This window comes from Symphalangus syndactylus, chromosome 14 (assembly GCF_028878055.3).
Source record: "Symphalangus syndactylus isolate Jambi chromosome 14, NHGRI_mSymSyn1-v2.1_pri, whole genome shotgun sequence".
Lineage (NCBI taxonomy): Eukaryota > Metazoa > Chordata > Mammalia > Primates > Hylobatidae > Symphalangus > Symphalangus syndactylus.
In genome coordinates this window covers 104,436,789-104,457,692 of record NC_072436.2, presented here as the reverse complement: position 1 = coordinate 104,457,692, position 20,904 = coordinate 104,436,789, and the positions used below count along the sequence as shown (strand labels likewise).

Genomic DNA, 20,904 nt, shown 5'->3' with positions numbered 1-20,904 from the left:
CTGACATTATAATTTGTTTACCATCCCTCCTATTTTGCCTCTTGATTAAATCTGTATTTTATACTACAGTTATGTAAATTAACTTCACTGGAAAGAATTACAAAATTAATAAAATAGACTATTGTCATTGGTGGACTTGAGTTTTCAGAGACGCATTTGAGGCGCTAATTTGAGAAGAAGAAAAAAATTAGTGGAAATGGGAAATCCTTCTCTGGCCCATACAGGAAAGAAAAAAAAAATGATGAAGAAAAGAGAAAAAGTTGTGAACCTTCAAGAAAATACAAATAAGTCCACTTCCCACTGAATTGGAGGCAAACGAGTAAGAAAAAAAGCAGAAAAAAGTTATATTGAGCACAATGACTGTCAGTAGGTGACACTGTAATAGAGTAACGGGGCACGTCTGGAGACTAGGTGGTATCAAAAGAGGTACCAATAGGTTTATAGAGAGAAATTGACATAGACAATTCAGAGGCATTTGCAGCTGAAAAGAAACAAGGAGACTTGGATTATATTTGGGTAGCATTATGTTTTATTTTCTGGCATACTTATCAATATAAACTTCTTATAAGAGTACTTGTCCCAAATTTTCTTTAGTTTCAAGTGTTGGGACAAGGGAACCATACTATCCAGCAATATTCCACAAAATCAGCCAGATGAGTCTGCCAAAATTTGCACTAAGGGTAGTATAAGAATGAGCATTAGGCCGGGTGCAGTAGCTAATGCCTGTAATCCCAGCACTGTGGGAGACCAAAGTAGGTGGATTACTTGAGGCCAGGAGTTTGAGACCAGCCTGGTCAATCATGGCAAAACCGCATCTCTACTAAAAATACAAAAATTAGCCGGGCATAATGGCTCATGCTTGTAGTACCAGCTACTCAGGAGGCTGAGACACAAGAATCATTTGAACCCGGGAGGTGGAGGTTTCAGTGAGCGGAGATCGCACCACTGCACTCCAGTCTGGGCAACAGCTGAGACTGGCCTCAAAAAAAAAAAAAAAAGGATGAGTGTTAAACTGTCCTATTCCTTTGGAATTTTATTTTCTTGAGTCTTTGTTTTTCATTTGTATTCTTGCCCCTAAGTTTTTATATTCAAACATATTAAAATTTCCTGTCTTTAAAAATGGAAAACTTCATTGTAAACAAGGTAGGGATGAAGTGGGACTAAAGGTGAGGATGTCTATTTTACATAAAACATTAAAAAAAAATTTTTTTTTACATTTTCTTTTTTATTATTATTATACTTTAGGTTTTAGGGCACATGTGCACAATGTGCAGGTTTGTTACATATGTATCCATTCGTAACAAACATACTTAAGCTGTAAGTTTAGTAGGGTTTTTTCTTCTCTTTTTAAGTGTGGTCAAAATGTCTTGACAGCAAAGGAGCTGCACCAATATTGCTCATCAAAATAGCTTAATCAAAATGTTATGTAGCTAAATAAAAATCCCACTTAAGTCAGATGGGTGTTGGTCTACAGAAACAAAACAAAGTAGCCTATTAAGATAATTGTTTACATAACTTAAGCAAACAGACATATAATTGCTCAATTTTCTGCCTGATTTGACTAGGGTAGACACAAAAGTAAGCTAGTTGTTTCTAATCTGGTATTAAAGGGTTTAGCATAGGAGATTTGTTCATTCCTTGTTCTTATTGTTTAAAGAAAGAAATGTTAGTTTCATTCCATGTTGCAAGGACAGAGACAGTAACTTTGTAACTCTGAAGGATTGATTTGCTCTTTGGAAAACTGGATTAGTGCATACCCCGAATGTCTGTGAGTCTCACCCAACTGGGGATTTGTGATGAACTGAATTACCACCAGTGCCTGAATTTCAGTATCTCATTCACTCCCCAGCCATGGAAATGCAAGACTCCTGGTACTCCCAATGCCTACATTGTGCTGTTGATGTACCCAGCTCTGTGGGTAAGTGGACACAGGAGACAGCAGGTGCTCTCCAGACTGCATCTACCCAGATGGGCCAGCTAAACTCAGCCTCAGCCTTCTGCTTTTGTTATGAGCTAAACTGTGTCCCCTCAAAATCCATAGTTGAAGCCGTAAGCCCCAGCACCTCAGAGTATGACTGTATTTAGAGATAAAGTCTTCATAGATGTAATTAAGTTAAAATAAAGAATTTTTGGCCAGGCACAGTGGCTCACACCTGTAATTCCTGCACTTTAGGAGGCCGAAGTGGGCGGATCACTCACTTGAGGTCAGGAGTTTGAGACCAGCCTGGCCAACATGATGAAATGCCGTCTCTACTAAAAATACTATATATATATATTAGCCGGGTGTGGTGGCTTGAGCCTGTAATCCCAGCTACTCTCGAGGCTGAGGCAGGAGAATCACTTGAACCCAGGACATGGAGGTTGCAGTGAGTCAAGATCACACCATTGCCCTCCAGCCTGGGCAACAGAGTGAGACTGTCTCAAATTAAGAAAAAAAAGAAAGAAAGCAAGAAAGAAAAGAAAATTTGTTAAGTGTGCCCTAATCCAGTCTGACTGGTACCTAGAGGAAATTTGGACACACAAGAAAACAGCAGGGATGCACTCACACAGAGGAGAGACCACATGATGACACAGTGAGATGACGACCATGTGCAGGCCGAGGAGAGACACCTCAGCAGAAACCAACCCAGCTGACACCTTCGTCTTAGACTTCTAGCCTCCGGAACTGTGAGGAAATGAATTTCTTTTGCTTCAGCTGCCCAGTCTGTGATATTTTGCAATGGGAGCTCTCACAGACTGATACACCATCCATAGTCATCTCAGTGGTTCCTGGGAGTCTCCACAGAAATGGGACAGATATGATTCTGTTCGTCCTTCTGGCTTCTTTGTCACCTTGAATATTGCTCTCTCCTAGAAATAACAGCAACTGGCTGTTAACTGGGTGACTTACTAGTGAGAGCAGAACCAGAGCTTTCTGCCTACCCTATGACCCACCTACAGGTGAGAAAACTAGAAATTCTAAAGAAGAATTCTAGTCGTTGAGAAGCAGAACTGTCAGCCAGATTAAGAAGGGCCCAGGGTGCTCCCTACTCAAGCCAAGTGTGAGGGCTTCCGAAGAAGCAGAGTGTGGGCCAACCTTGCAAGAAGGATCAATAAACAGTGACTTTCTCTCCAGCTGGATGGTTACTTAGATGAAAGACATGGACACTGCTGCCTCTGTGAGCCCAGAGTGGGACACCATGAGCGAGTTCTTGGGAGATCCTGATTGAAGTCCCCTGGAGTTTGGAGACACATGGGAAGTTAAAAACTGAGGCAAACTCTTGCCTAAAGAACTCTGAAGGCACGAGGCTAGGGAGCTTCCCACGATGACAGTGCTGAGAAAGAGGTCTACAGAGTGAGCAGCCCATGCTTACACCATCTGTTGAGCAAGGATGCATGGTTTTCCCTGGGGCCAAGTGGAAAGACAGCCCTGAGGAGAGCTAGACTTGAGTCACCTTGAAAAGGTCCCACAAAAAGGGTTAGCAGGGTTGAGGAGACCCCAGCAGGAGACCACCCCAACGTAATCGGAAGAGAGGATGCAGAGTGGGACAGGATGTGATGGAGAAAAGTGGAAGCACAAACCAGTTTCCAGGTCAGGTCTAAGCAGGCCAGGAGGCTAACACAAATATAAGATAGAGGTTGTGATTTACATTGAATCAGACTTCTGCATACCTAACAGTAAGACTGTTCTTATATATGAAAGTCACTGAAAAGCCATGGGCTCCAGCCAAAGATGACAGCCAGGAGTGTGGAAGGGTAATGGGACAGTTCATGTTTAAAGACGAGGATGGGAGGAGAAAGGAAGCTTTAGCCTTAGTGTACTTTAGCAAATTCGACCCATTCAAATTTTAACTCTAACCACCTTGGACAGACACCATTGCAGCCCTCAATTTTCATCTCTCCTAGATAGTTCCCACCACCTGCCTCACCATGCACAGAGCCCTTTCATTTTCTTTCAAAAACGATAGCAGTGTCCTGATAAATATCAATTCATGAGAATATAAATACTTAAGACGTTTGCTATTCCAATACAATGAGACTCAACTTTGAGATCACCTGGCACCACCATAGCAGTAATTAATCTACATTTAAACCACCAATCAAGATAAATGCCAAGTAGAAATAGTTACTAGAGGATGGAAGTACAGATGAGAACTATCTCAATGAAAATGTCTCCAAAATTCCAGGCTGTGATCTGGATGCAATGCAATTGCTTACATAGGTCAGAAATCAAGGGAAAAAATTTACCAGCTCTCTGGTCCCATCATGAAAGAGTGATGGACTGAGGGTATTAACTACTGGAAATCACAAGGGACCAAAGACACCAGTTCTGTGGAATAAAGTAAGTTTGAGATAAAGTGCAGTACAGACAGACGGTCAAGGTAATGCTGCCTTTTGCTTCACCTTCAGAAGCTGAGGGTAACAAGGTTATCTTTGGCTATGAGATGCTTTGATTTGAGTCAGCCAAGTGTAGGGCTTTGGTATTTGACAAATAAGGACTCTTTCTCCTTTGCTGAACACCTGGTTTAATGGTAATATATCATCATTTTTATTTGTCAAAACAATTTTTAAATTATTCATTTCCTCTTTGTTATTCAAGTTTGCTTTGCCACAAACCTCAACTTCCCAGCCCTCTAAATAGGGATACCTGTGTTACACATTTGTTGATAGGAAAAAAAAATAGGTCCTTTAGTCTCTCACTCTTGATAAGATTTTACTCCTTAGTTCAATAATCTTCCATGAATGGGGTAAAAACAACCAAAATTTTGGAAGCACTAAAGAGCATCTCCTTTGTCATTAGCACCCAAGAAATGGTACAGAGAACTGAAGATACCTCTCCAATTCTCCCAGCAAAATGCATAGAGAAACAACAGCATGTGGATAGACTCTTGTATTTAAACAAAGGAGAGACCTCTGTAAGCTTCCATTATTATGGGTGGTATCCTACCTATGAATGATTTATAAAGTGGAATTTGTTTGTTTCTCTGAATTGTTTGGAGGATCGATTTGCTTCTAAGTTTTTTCTGTATCTAAAAGTGATATTAAAATAGTCTCCCATAGGCAAAGGGTGACATTAGCAAAAGACTGTGCTTTTAATACTCCATGAGACAGGCATTGATTTTTATATGTGTTTAATAATAAATGTTAAATGACCCTGGAAGCAGAGACACATCTCCAGTGTCTAATAAAATAAACAATGTTTACTTCTTTGAAATTAAATTCTTTAATCAAAGATCACTATAAGGAAATACAGCATTGACATCTTCCAAAAATGTCAGAAGAATAAAGAAAGACTACAAAATTAATAACTTATACATACTGCATTTTGCAAATGATAGTGGCTATACATGCGCCAAATTATTTCTGAAAAATCAAATTTACTTGTAATTGGTTTCATAGAATAGTAGTATTTTCCCTGTACCCTTGGAATTTGTAATTAGCCTCTGTAGTTCTCTGAGTCACAGAAATTTCTTTTTCATGCTTGGCCACTGAATTATCATATTGATTGTTTTGACAATTTGAAAATAGCTATCTTAAATGATGGGTAAGACACACCACTAGATGTTGTTGTACAATTTTTAAATCCGTGTATTCACTCATTTGGCTCAATTGTAGTCTTCAAATATTATTCCTTACCCAAACCTCCTACATACATCCCTTATTTTATCAACTTTCCTTTAAATTTATCCATACAATTTCTCTTTCCTTATCTATAATTATTTTAATTATTTTCTACTTTCTCATCTAGTTCTTCATTCTTTTATTTTCTTCATTTGCTCCCAAATGACTTTCTCTACTTTGGAGAATGTCATGAGAGTTGGACTCGAGCTATTTATGTGTTTAGAACAGCATTTTCCCAATTCCTCCAATATTTTCATTGCCATTTAGAAAGGCATTTGAAACTCTCCCATCCAAGTAGTCTTTTCTGGCTAACCCAAGCTGAATCCTAAAAGATGAATAAGTCTCCTATTATTCTCCTAAGGAATCTCCTGCCTTCCTCGTACAGTTATATCTAGTGATCAGGCTGGATGGGATCTCACCAACTAACTCTAGCAGGGTGGGCACGCTGGGGGAGTAGAGGACTTGCAGTTAGACCTGTCATTAGAATTCCATCAGCCTGGAGGGTTGCGTGGGGGTGCCCTTCTACAGATACTGAAGTTACGTCCAAGTCATTAGCAGAACAAAATATTCAGAAAAGAGTGTAGGACTCCATAGCTCCCTATAGCAGGCTCACCGGGCTCTCTAGCCTCACAGTGGAGCAAAGCACAGTGACAACGGATTCAGAAGCAGGCAATGCCCAGAGACTCCGCAGGCAGGAAAAGGGCTGAATTTAGATGGTCTTCTGACAAATAGCCAGGCCTCTCCAGGTCATTGGCTGGTCTTAGAAAATGGGGAAAGGTCGAGCCTCCATGTAGGATCTGGTGCAGAGGTAGATTTACCATGAAACTAAGGAAAAAAGCTTAAGGGACCCTTACTTGCACAAGGCATTTACAAAACCCCAGGAGAGGCAATGCAATGCATATGAAAAAGTTGCTGTCAGTTCAGAGAATATTAAAGACTAATTGCTGCACAAAACATTTGCATTGCCCTGAAATCTTAGTGCTCATATAAGAAACCTGACAGCAGTTTTAACAAATTTGACAATAATCTTACACATTTACCTGACAATATGGCTTACAAATTGTTAAAAGGAAACCCTTAGACAAATTAAATGTAACAGAGTTTAACTGAGCAAAGAATGATTTGCAAATCCGGCAGCCCCCAAACCAGAATAGGTTTAGGGAGGCTCCAGCACTACTGCCCAGTCAAAAAAGGTCTGTGGATCAAAAATAGAAAAGGGACACACAGAAAACAGAAGTACATAAACAGCCAGATTGGTTACAACTCAGTGTTTGCCTTATTTGGACATACTCTGAACAGTGGCTACCTTTGATTGGCTGAAACTCAGTGATAGGCACAAGAGTAGGTTACAGCCTGTTCACACATCCAGTTAGGCTACAGTTCACTATGTACAGGGAAACCTTTAAAATATATAAAGAGGCAGCTTTAGACTAAACTTTTTAACACAGTCGTACTGTAAGCAGACAGAGGAGCCCCAGGGACTACGGGAATTTAATCAAATTGAGCAATCAGCCTGTTTTACAGCCTCCTGCCTTGCAGCCTGTTTTTCCCCAAACCCAGTGTGGAATTCAGTCAGCTGGAACCAGCCATTGACAGATCCTGGCAACATATAGATGAACCCAAGTGAACTTTCCACATTACCATGCTAAAATCTCCACCCCAGCAGGGGCTATAGCGTCATTACCATAACATGTGACATATGTGCCAGCATCATGGCTCACGCATCTGCACCACTCAGACCCTGCCCCTACATGTGATGATGCACTCTCTTCCCTCTCCATCGCCCCATAAAACTCTTCTGTCACTTTCCCCTTTGGGGACACTGCTTTGGAGAATCCCCCCAGGGTTCTCCTTACTTGAGACAGATAATAAAACTGCTATTGATCAAAACTTGTGTTCTCTGGCAGAGTCATTTTTTATTCACCAGGCAAATGAGCCCTGGTTTTTTCAGGTAACAATAAACCTGAAACTTTTCTAAACTATCAATAACAAAGAAAAATATTTTGAAACACTAGGTTAGAGGAAAGACTGAGTTTTCTATTGTCTATGGAAAACGATGTTGTAAAATTGCAGTCCTGTGAAAAGCCAATTCAAGAGTAAAAGCCAGGATCACTTGAGCCCAGGAGATGGAGGTTGCAGTGAGCCGAGATCGCGCCACTGTACTCCAGCCTGGGTGACAGAGTAAGACCCTGTCTCAAGAAAAAAAGAAAGAAAGAAAGAAAAAGAGTAAAAGCCAAATTTTAAGGGGAAGGTGTCAATGAACAAAGTCAAACTCTATAAAGTATTTGAAGAGATTTATTCTGAGCCACATACGAGTGACCAGTGATTCATGACACAGCCCTCAGGAGACCCTGAGAACATGTGCCCATGGTGATCAGGCTACAGTTTGGTTTTATACATTTTAGGGAGACATAGACATCAGTCAATACATGTAAGAGCTACATTGGTTCAGTCTGGAAAGGCACAACTCAAAGCCTGGGAGGCTTCCAGGTCATAGGTAGATTTAAAGATTCGCTGATTGGCAATTGGTTGAAAGAGTTAAGTTATTGTCTAAATACTTAGAATCAATAGAAGGGAATGTCTGGGTTAAGATAAGGGGTCGGCCGGGAGCCGTGGTTCATGCCTGTAATCCTAGCACTTTGGGAGGTAGAGGCGGGTGGATCACCTGAGGTCAGGAGTTCAAGACCAGCCTGGCCAACATGGTGAAACCCCAGTCCCTACTAAAATATAAAAATTAGCCAAGTATGATGGCAGATGCCTGTAATCCCAGCTACTTGGGAGACTGAGATGGGAGAATCTCTTGAACCCGGGAGATGGTGGTTGTAGTGAGCCAAGATCACGCCACTGCACTCCGGCCTGGGCGGCTGAGCAAGACTCCGTCTCAAAAAAAAAAAAAAAGATAAGGGGTTGTGGAGACCAGGGTTCCTATTATGCAGATAGAATCAGTAGAAGGGAATGTCTGCATTAGGATAAGGGGTTGTAGAGACCAAGGTTCCCATTATACAGAGGAAGCCTTCAGGTAGCAGGCTTCAGAGAGAATAGATTGTAATATTTCTTATCAGAGTTGACTCTCTCCTGGATCCGGAAAAAGGTCTAGAAAAGGAAGGGGATTCTCTTCAGAATGTAGATTTTCCCCACAAGAGACACCATTGCAGGACTATTTTAAGAGATGGTAAAGAAACATAATTTGGGGTAAAATACATTAATTTCTTTCAGGGCCTGCCATCTGTCATGTGATGCTATACTAGAGTCAGGCTGGAATTTGTTATCTTATTGCTACATGGAGTCTGTATTGCTAGTCTTAAGATCTGTTTTAATATTAATGAAGGTCAGCTGTGCCTGAATTTCAAAAGGGAGGAGGAAATAATGAGGAATGTCTTTCTCCTGACTCCCATCATAGCCTAAACTGGTTTTTCAGGTTAGCTTCAGAATGCCCTTGGCCGAGAGGAGGGGGTCCATTCAGATGGTTGGGGGGGCTTAGAATTTTATCTGTGGTTTACAAAAGTATTGCAGAGATGTGTTAGAAAAGTAACTATTTAAAAATATTATATTGTATTTCTAGACTGTATACTGTTTGTGATACTTGTTACCTTTTAAAATATATCATTTGTTATTTTTCTCATTCTAAATATTTACTTTAATAGCTAATTTTGTATTTTTCTTAAGCAGATTCCACCAAATTACATAAGCTTCAGCCTCCACAAACTCTGAATCTTCCCCTCATCAAGTGGACTGTGCTAAGAAGCTGGGTGGGCCGGGCGCGGTGGCTCACGCCTGTAATCCCAGCACTTTGGGAGGCCGAGGCGGGCGGATCACAAGGTCAGGAGATCGAGACCATGGTGAAACCCCGTCTCTACTAAAAATGCAAAAAATTAGCTGGGCGCAGTGGCGGGCGCCTGTAGTCCCAGCTACTCGGGAGGCTGAGGCAGGAGAATGGCGTGAACCCGGGAGGCGGAGCTTGCAGTGAGCCGAGATTGCGCCACTGCACTCCAGCCTGGGCGACAGAGTGAGACTCCGTCTCAAAAAAAAAAAAAAAAAAAAAAGAAGCTGGGTGGAATGAGCTTGGCCTGGCCTGCTACCTACCATTATTTGCAAGTATGTAATTGTTGACCTAAAAGGAAGATGCTGAGGCAAAATTAACATAAGCAGAGAGTTTACTTGGGCCACGTTTGAGGACTGCAACCCAGGAGCATAGATTCAAGTTGCCGTGAATATACACCCTGATTAGCAGCAGTTACAAGTACTTTTTGTTGTTGTTGTTGTTGTTGTTGTTGTTGTTGAGATGGAGTTTCACTCTCATTGCCCAGGCTGGAGTGCAGTGACATGATCTCAGCTCATCACAACCTCCACCTCCTGAGTTCAAGCAATTCTCCTGTCTTATCCTCCTGAGTAGCTGGGATTACAGGCATGTGCCACCACGCCCGGCTACGTTTGTATTTTTAGTAGAGACAGGGTTTCTCCATGTTGGTCAGGCTTCTCCATGTTGGTCAGGCTGGTCTTGAACTCCCGACCTCAGGTGATCCAACCACCTCGGCCTCCCAAAGTGCTGGGATTATAGGCGTGAACCACCGCGCCCAGCCACAAGTAAATTTTTAAAGGAAACATTCAAAAATTTTGTTTACCAAAAATTTACATTAAAATAACATGTTATTGATTGGCTATATACTGTTCTTTGTATCACAAATTCTAGGAACATGAAGATAATGGGTGAGGCAACTAGTTAGGAACCAAACAACTTTAAACAATTCCCCGTAGGCATGGGTGTGTGTGTGGTGGAGCAGGGAGCTTGACTGAAGCTCCCTCAGGGCCTGATGAATTTTGTGCACCTCACATAGCTCAGGCTGCTCTGAGCAATTTTTCTTCTCTCATAATCCATGAATATACAATGTTTAAGGCTTTAGTTAAAACTACACAAGACTGACTTATACTTCAGTGTTTTGTGGGGAGATGTTATTAAAGCCAAACAAGGGTAAGTACTTGTGTGAGAAGCTAGCCCGCCTCTCAACCAGTCTTCTTCTGGGCCACACAGCTGGACTACATTTCCCAGGCACCCTTGCAGCTCCATTTGGTCATGTGAATGGGTTCTAGCCAATGGAATGCAGATGATGGAAGCAACGTAAAGCCCTTCCAGACTTAAGCCATGAAAACCTCCCACAATTGCTCACCTATTTCTTCCCTTTTCACTGGCTTAATGCACATGAGCACAGTGACCTTACAAGCCACTGTCAAACATGGCAGAGCCACACAATGAAAGGAAGTTAGGTCTCTGATCCACTGCTTGGAAGAAAACTAAATTTGAACTCCTATTTTATTCTTCCAGTTAGCAAGCAATAAATTTTTTATTCTTAAAACGCTGGGATTCAGAGGTTTATCTGTTACAACAGCTAATAATATCTTAGTGAATACTGCTTCTGTTAGTGGACAAATAGCACTCCTGTTAAATTATGTTATAAATAATAAGATTCTACTTGCTTGTGTATAAACATATGTATATTAGTGTATAAGTTTTGTGCATATAAACATATGTATATGAAAATAAATATGTCTGAAGTCACATTTTCTCTCTTGTAGGTCCCATTTTACATTACTAGTTAATAATAGGCTACAGCAGGGGTCTCCAACCCCCAGACCATGGACTGGGGCTACACAGCAGGAGGTGAGCAGCAGGTGAGTGAACATTACCACATGTCTGAGCTCCTCCTCCTGTCAAATCAGCTATAGCATTAGAGTCTCATAGGAGCGTGAACCCTATTGTGAACTGTGCATGTGAGAGATCTAGGTTGCCTATTCCTTATGGTAATCTAACTAATGCCTGATGATCTGAGGTGGAACAGTTTCATCCCCAACTATCCCCTCCTTTTCCCCTGCCATCCACAGAAAAATTGTCTTCCATGAGACCAGTCCCTGCTGCCAAAAATATTGGGGACTGCTGGGCTACAGTATATGATTAGCATTTCTGATATTTGGGTATTTGAGCAGATACTAAAATTTCTGAAGAAATAGACCTATCCCAATCAGTGTAATAGAGCTTTAAAGATTGTGACTTTCCCTTTATTAGCATATTTAGGCTCAGAAGATCTTCCAAAGATTCTAGAGAAAGAATTCCTGCATTGGGATGGAGGTTGGCGTAGATAACATCTACGCTCTTTGTCAACCCTGATTATTTCTAGGTTTCACATCCTAAGTACAAAGCATGGTTTCACAGGACTCCCTGGATCAAATTACATTCATGATAAAAACTCATGTTTTAATGCACTTGCCCTTACTGGCTGCTATGGTTTGAGTGAATCCTCAATGTGGGATTATTCAGAGGTGGGGCCTTTAAAAGTGATTGGATCTTGAGGGTTCTGACCTTATGAATTGATTAATCCACTCATGGATTAATGGGTTAAAAAATTAGTGAGTTATCTGCTGGGCACGGTGGCTCATGCCTGTAATCCCAGCACTTTGGGAGGCTGAGGCTGGCGGATCACCTGAGGTCAGGAGTTGGAGACCAGCCTGGCCAACATGGTGAAACCCGGGTCTCTACTAAAAATAGAAAAATTAGCCAGATGTGGTGGGAGGTGCCTGTAATCCCAGCTACTCGGGAGGCTGAGGCAGGAGAATTGCTTGAACCTGGGAGGCGAAGGTTGCAGTGAGCCAGGCGATCACTGCACTCCAGCTTGGGCAACAGAGTGAGACTCCATCTCAAAAAATAAAAAAAAAAAATTAGTGGGTTATCATGGGAGTGGGACTGATGGCTTTATAAGAAGAAGAAAAGAGACCTGAACTAGCACATTGACATGCTAAGTCCCCTCACCATGTGATACCTTGTGCTACTTTGGTGTTCTGCAAAGAGTCCCTACCAGCAAGAAGTCTCTCAACAGATGTGCCCCCTCCACCTTGTACTTCCCAGCCTCCATAACTATAGGAATAAATTCCTTTCCTTCATAAATTACCCAGTTTCACGTATTCCATTGTAAGCAACAGAAAAGAGACTAAGACGGTGGCTCGTGCAGGCTGTAAGCTCATACTACATCTGGCCTTACCTTCACCCAGGGAGATACCTCACATCTGCCTAGAATTAAGTCCTTTCAGCTTCTCCTTCTTCTGGCTACTAGGGTTCCTTCCAAGGACTCAGCTTCTGCTAGCCACTAGTGGCACATCTGCAGGACACAAATGCTGGGTCCCAGGATAGAAGTACCAGAAGAGAGGCTGAACACTGCACATGCTTCCAGGCCCCCACAAGTGCTTCCCCTACAACCCCATCATGTCTAGTGTGTGCCACTGTAGCAGCTCTGGGCTATTGCTCGTTCTGATGAGCACCATGGCCTCTGCCAATTCCCTGCCACTCCCACTGAGAACAATGACCTGTTACTCAGCACAGCCACTGATGCATGGCAGCCCACAAGCTTCTAAAAGGACAAAAAGATCTGTGGGGAGGTGGCAGGAAACACCCATTTCAGCCTTTTCTTATTCTCATCTATGGCACCCCCTTGCCTTAGAAAATTGTAAGTCTTTGAGTTTTTTACACCTTTTATACTTTTTTTTATACTTTTTATACTTTAATAATTTCCAGTCCCTACAGCCAGATATGAATCTATGGGATTGGGTTAGAAATACTTTGAATTATAGATATTTCTTTTTACTCAGAGACATGCCTTCCCTATCACTTAAGAGTCCTGGCTCTGTCTACCCTCAGGATGAGTTTTCTTCCAGGAGATACCTCAGAATATCATGCAGATACCCTCTAGGTGAGCCCAGTTGGCTAGACCTGCTGGAATCCCAGCTCAGGCTTGGGTGTGGTGACCCTGAACCAGGTGCCCAGTTAATAAAAAATGCTCTGTACACACCTAATTCTCCAAGAGAATAGACGCTTCAGTATTTCTGATATTTCTCTGAACTTTCTCGATGACAAGTGTAGGCAAATGAAAGACCCTAACATAGTGGACATAAGCAAGATTTCAAAGCATGAAGCTAGAATGGGATTCCTAGTGTCAGTCTAGTACCTTTTAATATCAATTCTCTGAAATGAGAATAAAGTTAATATTTATTTTATTCTATTACTACTGTGAGCCATTAAAATTGGATTTTTGGAAAGCAGAAGGAAAGGAGGAAGGGAGGGAAGGAAGGAATAGAAGGTGTGTAGAGGCTATTCACTAATTTGCTCTCTGAAACACAGGGGAAGAAAGAACTTTAAAAGGATCGTGGAGTTCAGATTTTTAAAAAATTTACCTTCTTAATCTTATATTTTCTAGCATTTTCTCAAACCTATTTGACCCACTCCTCACCTCCAAACATTATTGAGCAGCCATTATAACTCATAAATAAGAGACTAAAAGATTTAAGTGTAATTAATGTGACATTGATTTTGAATCTAATTCTTACACTATAAAATCATTTTTTTAGGAAAACAACAACTTGGCATGCTTAGGTAATGTGTATGCCCCTTCCCAAGTAGGTGTGTATTAAAAAGCTTCAGAGTGACAATAATCTAAATTATGGAAGAATCCAGGCATTATTATAATGTGCTTTGACCTATGGATACAAAAGGTCAAACGAAGCAGCGGCAGTGTACTGTATTTCTTTTCTGAAAAATGAAATGGGAATTGTACAGTACTAATGTACAGCACTTTAAAAAGGGAATGGAACTAGCTATTACAGTATGTTAGGAAATGACTGGTGCTTTTCCAAAAAAAATCAGGAGAACAGACATATTTCTGAGGTATTCGAAATCTGACAGCCTCAATCTGTGATAATGAACATTCTGTCTGTGGGCTGAAGCAATCAATGGCTTCCCAGGCGAGGCCTTTGACCTACTTCATGACTGCTCTCCAGTTCACCTCTCAGACAAAATGGCACTGCAGTTACCACCACCACAGAAACGACCCACAGACTTGAATGACGGTGACCTGACTTAATAACGAAGAGGAAAAAGGTGTAGATGACACCAATCACAGCTGCCTCACCAAACAGCAATAACTAATATCCAAACTAAACAAACTGGTGAAGTTCAAACTGGTTGGCACGCCTTTCTTACACAAAAGTAAGTCACAAAAATCGAAAGGTTTACAAACCACGCTTGCCAGTTACCCCCTCCTGCAGCACTGAGACTAGAGCAGGATCTACAGCTTTTATGGGTTTTGTAAATAAAGGTGTATTGGAACACGCTCATTAGTTTACACCATGCCTGTGACTACTGCCCACGACAACAGCAGAAGTCAGTAGCTGAGACAGAGACTGTACTCCCCACAAATTCTAAAAGATTAATTATCTGGTCTTTTACAGGAAAAAAAAGATTGCCAGTCCCTGGACTGGAGGGACAGAGCTGAGGAAGTGGTGGTATTTGCTGCTGGAAAGTGTAAAGCCACGGACACCCTCTCCAGCATCCTCTTTTCTTCCTGAGCACATAGAATAGTCTCTAGGAGGGAAATGAAGTGGAACAGACTATAGAAAAATTACGCTTTTCATAATGAAAGAAGAAAAGCCTGCAGGAAAGGAATAAGAGGCAAATATGCTATTTATGGTACACTATTCTGCTGTTTGCCCCAAGATTTTTCTTCAGCCCAATTACTGTTCCCCACTCAGAGTGAAAGCTTCTATATCCAAACTAACAGAAAAGATGGATCAATGATCTTCTGGAGGTGAAAATGTAATTTCTTAAATAAAATAATAAATAACAAGAAATAAATACAAATAAAAATAAAGCAAAGAAAAGCAACACAACAGAAAAAATGACTCATCCTCCAGTGATATGTATCTAGAATGTATAAAATTTTATATATTTATAACACTTAAAATTTTATACATTCTAGATATATATTCATCCAACACATAATTTCATCTCCTTTTTTTTTGTTTTTGTTTTTGTTTTTTTTTTTTTTTTGAGACAGAGTCTTTCTGTGTCCCCCAGGCTGGAGCGCAGTGACACGATCTCAGCTCACTGCAAGCTCCGCCTCCTGGGTTCACGCCATTCTCCTGCCTCAGCCTCCCGAGTAGCTGGGACTACAGGTGCCCACCAACATGCCCGGCTAATTTTTTGTATTTTTAGTAGAGACGGGGTTTCACCGTGTTAGCCAGGATGGTCTCGATCTCCTGACCTTGTGATCCGCCCGCCTCGGCCTCCCAAAGTGCTGGGATTACAGGCGTGAGCCACCATGCCCAGCTGGAAGGTAATTTTTAAATGATATCAAATGTATTCTTTATGGTGAAGATCATAGTCGCCCAAAGGTTCTTCATGACCACTGCACAGACAAAACCAGTCCACTAAAACTGTGGTATTGCAAAAAAAGAAAGAGTTTAACATGAAGCCAGCCACACAGAAGAACTGGAGCTATCAATCAAATCAGTCTCCCCAAGGGCTGAAAGGTTGCGGTTTCTCAAGGATAGCTTGATGAGCAGGGGACTAGGGAATGTGTGCTGCTGATAGCTTGGTGATGCAATCATAGAGGTGTGGAAAACAGTCCTCATGTACTGAGTTTGCCCCTGGGTGGGGGACTACAGGACCAGTGGAGACATGAGTCACAAGTCCAGGTAGGGTCAGTCTGAAACACCTCTCAAAAAACCAATAATGATATTATTTATAGAAACAAATGGGGAAGTCACAAATCTTGTTACCTCTGGCCACATGACTCCTGAGCAAGCAGTAAGGGATCATAGAAACTATGCCTACGTTTTAGCAGAATTCAGGCCCCTCTTATAATCCTAATCTTGTGACTTTTTATTAGTCTTACAAAAAAGGGGGATCAGTTTTAGGGAGGAACTATTATCATCCTTGCTTTGAAGTTAAGCTATAAACTAAATTCCTCCCATGGTTAGCTTGGCCTATGCTCAGGAATGAGAGAAGACAGTCAGCCTGTGAGACTAGAAGCAAGATGGAGTCAGCCATGTTAGATTTCTCTCACTGTTATAACCTTTGCAAAGTCGGTTTCAATTCCCACCCTGGGTTTCAGCATACCTCATTCCTGAGGTGTGAGCTACAGAGATGGGAAAAGGCCAACAATCACTCTAACTTTTCTGCTGACAGGGGCATAGTTGGGGTCAGGGTTGGGTCTGGAGTGAGAAGAATGAAACCACTTTGCAGTTGTCTACATAACTTTGGGTTGGAGTCCCAAGGTCTACATAACAAAAAGCAATAGTATTCTTATCCACAGAGGCTTAGTACAGTGCTTAAGAGAACAGCAGACTGTAAGACAAATGATGAGCCCAAACGTAAGAGTGAAAGTTCTAGTTTCAGAAGTTCCCATAGAATTAGTCTGAAGCTTTGAGGGATCCAGGTGAATGATCCAAGAACCAATCGGATATTAGGTCATCAACAGAGACTCAAAAATAATAGACAAGGCTGAAATCTAATAAGAGGTATGCTATCATTTTTCTAAAGCATAATTTTTCTCTCTCCAGTTTTTCATTTCTACCAAAGACAAATCAAAGCAGGATCAATTTATCTGCAAAATAAGTTTCAGTCTTATTATACCTTGCCTAATTATTTGCATAAAGTGCACAAGAATAATTATTTGCCATTTAGGCTCTTTTTCAAAAAATTGGCTTTGCTGAATTTTTTTTTAATATACGGAATATCAGAGTAGACTTTTGAAAAGCCTCTTGAGCTCAGCCAAGGATTTATCTGTACCCGCAAATATCTGTGTGGGTTGGGTGAATTCCTCTCTTCTCAACATTCCAAAATAACTTGGGGTTCCTGGGTTGTCAGAAAATGACATTCTTCACTTACCACAGGCTAGGAACCCTTTTCAGGACCAGACATGAGGCCAGTTCTTCCAAGGGCCTTTTATCAGCTCTGTAAGTCAACATTCATTCCTAAAAGTAGTCTGAAAACATGTCATTCTAGTCAAAGCCGTGGTAAAATAACCAGCGTCTGGAATTGTGTCCTGTTAACAAAACAGATTTTTATTGTACTTATGTAAATAACTATATTGCCATAAGTTAAGAATACTCACAATACTCCAAATTCTAGAGAAATTAGGCAGAGAGAAAGAAATATGTTTTACATTTTGCTCAATTGTTAGAAGCTATAAATAACTCAAAAGAAAAGAAGTTTTCTTGACTCTGAAAAACAAAACAAAAAAATCAGCAAAGTTTTAAGCAAAAAGTCATTAAAAGATTATTTCAATATTCTGTTCATTCAGTCCATGTGATTAACTCCTGTTCTACTTGATACTGGGTCAGCAGTCTTATGGAAACATCAGCTCTCCATGAAAGTCCCGGAAGTGTTTTTCTCTATTCCAATGGTACAATTTCTAAAGTTATCAGGAACCTGCATTCAAGAGCATGCAACAAACTCCTATAGCTGATTATAAAACCACCTTTTGAGAAGGATCAAAGTAAAACAACAATTGTGGACGACAAGCATCTTAGAACAATCATGGTTAAAAACACAATTGACAGGCAAATTTCTTTGTTTTTGTGGCATACAATGATTTAACATAATCATAATTATTGTTGATAAAATACACAAAGTCATATTAGAATTATAGGAGTCTCGCTACAATTCTGGAACACACACAAATAACACATTCATACAAATATAACCGAAAGAAAGTCAAACACTATTTCATACTTAACAATGCTTTTTGTGTGATTTTCACATACCAAATAAGGCAAATGTGTCTTTTGGACTTCAGGGGACCTAATACCTAAAAGGTTAATGAAGCCAAAAGGGTTGAATTTAGAACTTGAGATTTTGATTTTGGAAGGTTTGTCAAATACCAAATGTTTAAAACACTTGATATCACAAAATAGAATCACAGGTTATTTAGCTGAAGTGATAACTCAAACATTTCAAAAAGGCAAAAAAACCTTTACTCTTTGATAGAGGAGATAGCTTTCCAAACAACAAGACCCAATAAAGACAGCATGAGGTCAACTGAACCTGAACCTGTCTCTTCTCTTTCCCCTCTTTTCTCTCCGTTTTACTTGCAGTGTACTCAAAAGGCAAAAAAATAAAAAAATAAAATCTTTCATCATCTCGATATTACACAAAAATTGTGTTCAAAAGAGAAAACCAAATTTTACCTTTGCATTCATGTATTATTAATGTTAAGCACCACCCCCCTATCTTTTTTTTTTTAAGACAGCATCTCACTCTGTGATCCAGGCTAGAGTGCAGTGGCATGATCATAGCTCACTGGAACCTCTAACTCCTGGGCTTAAGTGATCCTCTCATCTCAGTCTCCCAAGTAGCTGAGATTACAGGTGAATGCCACCAACGCCTGCTAAGTTTTTACATTTTTTTATAGAGACAAGATCTCCTTATGTTGCCCAGGCTGGTCCAATTTTTGATAAAACCTTATAAACAAATCTATTCAATCTTAATCAGTCTGACCATTTGGACATAAGGTAAGATTTCCATAAACCTTTTATAACTCTTTACAATCTCTATTAAAGAGCAGACCAATGTTCCAAGGAAACCCTGTTATTCTGACACATGGGCCCAGATTCTGACCCTATATTAGTGTGCTTTTTATCTTAATGTTTAATTTATAGAAAAACTAAATAGCTCCCTTTACATTTTAGCCAACTTGCTTACACCCACGGAACTTCTTTTACAAGATCGGTCTTTCACAAATCTTCTACAACTTGCTTAAACCTTTGGTTTTGTCCTATCCTTCTTTTAACTTAAGATAATCCTTAAAAACCTCTACATTAGACAAAATTACTTCACCTTTAACAAAAACCATATTCCCATTCCTTTTTATAATCTTTTACCAAAAACACTTTTTACTTTCCTTATGTACTTTGCATGTAAAACTGTTTATCTGATAGTCACTGTAAAACCAAAAAATGTTCTAAGGCCCCCAACCATCTGAATGGACCCTTCCTCTCAGCCAAGGTCATTTCAAAGTTAGCCTGAAAAACTAGTTTGAGGCCATGATGGAAAGCGGGAGCTGGAACATGCCTCATTATACCATCCTCTCTTTTGGACTTACTGATAGAACATTTACAATCTATTCTCTCTGAAGACTGCTACCTGGAGGCTTCATCTGCATGATAAAACCTTGGCCTCCACAACTCTTTATCATAACCCAGACATTCCTTTCTATTGATAATAACTCTTTCAACCAATTGCCAATCAGAAAATTTTAATCTGCCTATGATTTGGAAGCCCCCACTTCCAGTTGTCCCACCTTTTTGGACTGAACCAATGTACCTCCTACATGTATTGACTGGTATCTCATGTCTCGCTAAAATGTATAAAAACCAAGCTGTACCCTGACCACCTTGGGCACATGTTCTCAGGATCTCCTGAGGGCTATGTCACAGGCCATTGGTCACTCATATTTGGCTCCAAATAAATCTCTCCAAATATTTTACAGAGTTTGACTCTTTTTGTGAACTTCTCAATTACGTATGTTACAATGTTAACTCTTAGCAATGTTTATTTTTAGTGAAAATCCTGCTAAGTAAGCAATTTTAACCATGTATCAGATGCAGAGCCCAGGACAAGGATAGAGCTGCCAATAATGTCTGACTCTTCCTAGCACAGCTGGGGGTCATGGCTAATTCCACATGCCCCAGGCCTTACCTAAAGTCTAATGGCTGGAAAACAGACAAGTCCAACAATTATCAAAAAATGTCACAGAAGTAGTTTATGACCTTAAAACATCTAGCAAAGACAGTATCCGACCTGCCTAATTCAGACCAAGTGTCTAAATTCCGAAGACATTTTTATTATAGTTTACCAATTATCTTAAAAAAATTGTCTTTATTTACCAAAGATTATTAAAATTATATGAACTAAAAGGCATTCAAATTTCCATTTTTCTGACAAAATATTTGGTTTAAGCACTTACCTTTTTAAGCCAATTAATTAGAGCTCCTTTATATATTTTGGTAGTGAAACATCACACACATGACACATATAAATACACAGACAGACAGAAGCAGATTTGGTAGAGTTATAAGATTCTTCATTTGCTAGTTTTTAAGTTTTTCTTTCCCACTTTAGACCACTAGTCTTTTGATTACCTATTTACTTGTTGCCCTAAACAATTGTTGGCTAGGCAGCTCTAAATTTGCACTTCTAAAGGGACAAGTCTTGAGTAAAACAAGATAGAGGATTCATATTTTACTCAAACCAAAGAAGAATGGTATGAGTAAAAGTTCAATGAGGATGGCTAGGAGAAGCAGACACCCTTATATAGGGAGATTTCCTTAAAGATGTTAAGTTTCTTAACTGGATTACTGGCGTTAAGGTGGAGCCTTTTAAGGAACAAGGCCAAGAGAGCATGCAGTATCTAGGGCCTAATACACAGGTACAGCTGGGAGACACAACAGATTCCTGCAAAATCAAGGGGATCCCATTTTCAC

At 40.4% G+C, this 20,904-nt stretch overlaps 1 protein-coding gene across 1 annotated transcript in view; it reads right to left on the bottom strand.

The window, feature by feature from the left end:
- Window positions 1-17,460, bottom strand: part of FEZ2 (fasciculation and elongation protein zeta 2) — a 70,686-nt gene extending 53,226 nt beyond the window's left edge. The window contains exon 1 of the mRNA XM_063618163.1: window positions 17,309-17,460. Within this exon, the coding sequence (XP_063474233.1) occupies window positions 17,309-17,388 (80 nt within the window). The 5' untranslated portion in view covers window positions 17,389-17,460. The remainder of the gene's footprint in view (window positions 1-17,308) is intronic.
- Between the last annotated feature and the right edge of the window lie 3,444 nt (window positions 17,461-20,904).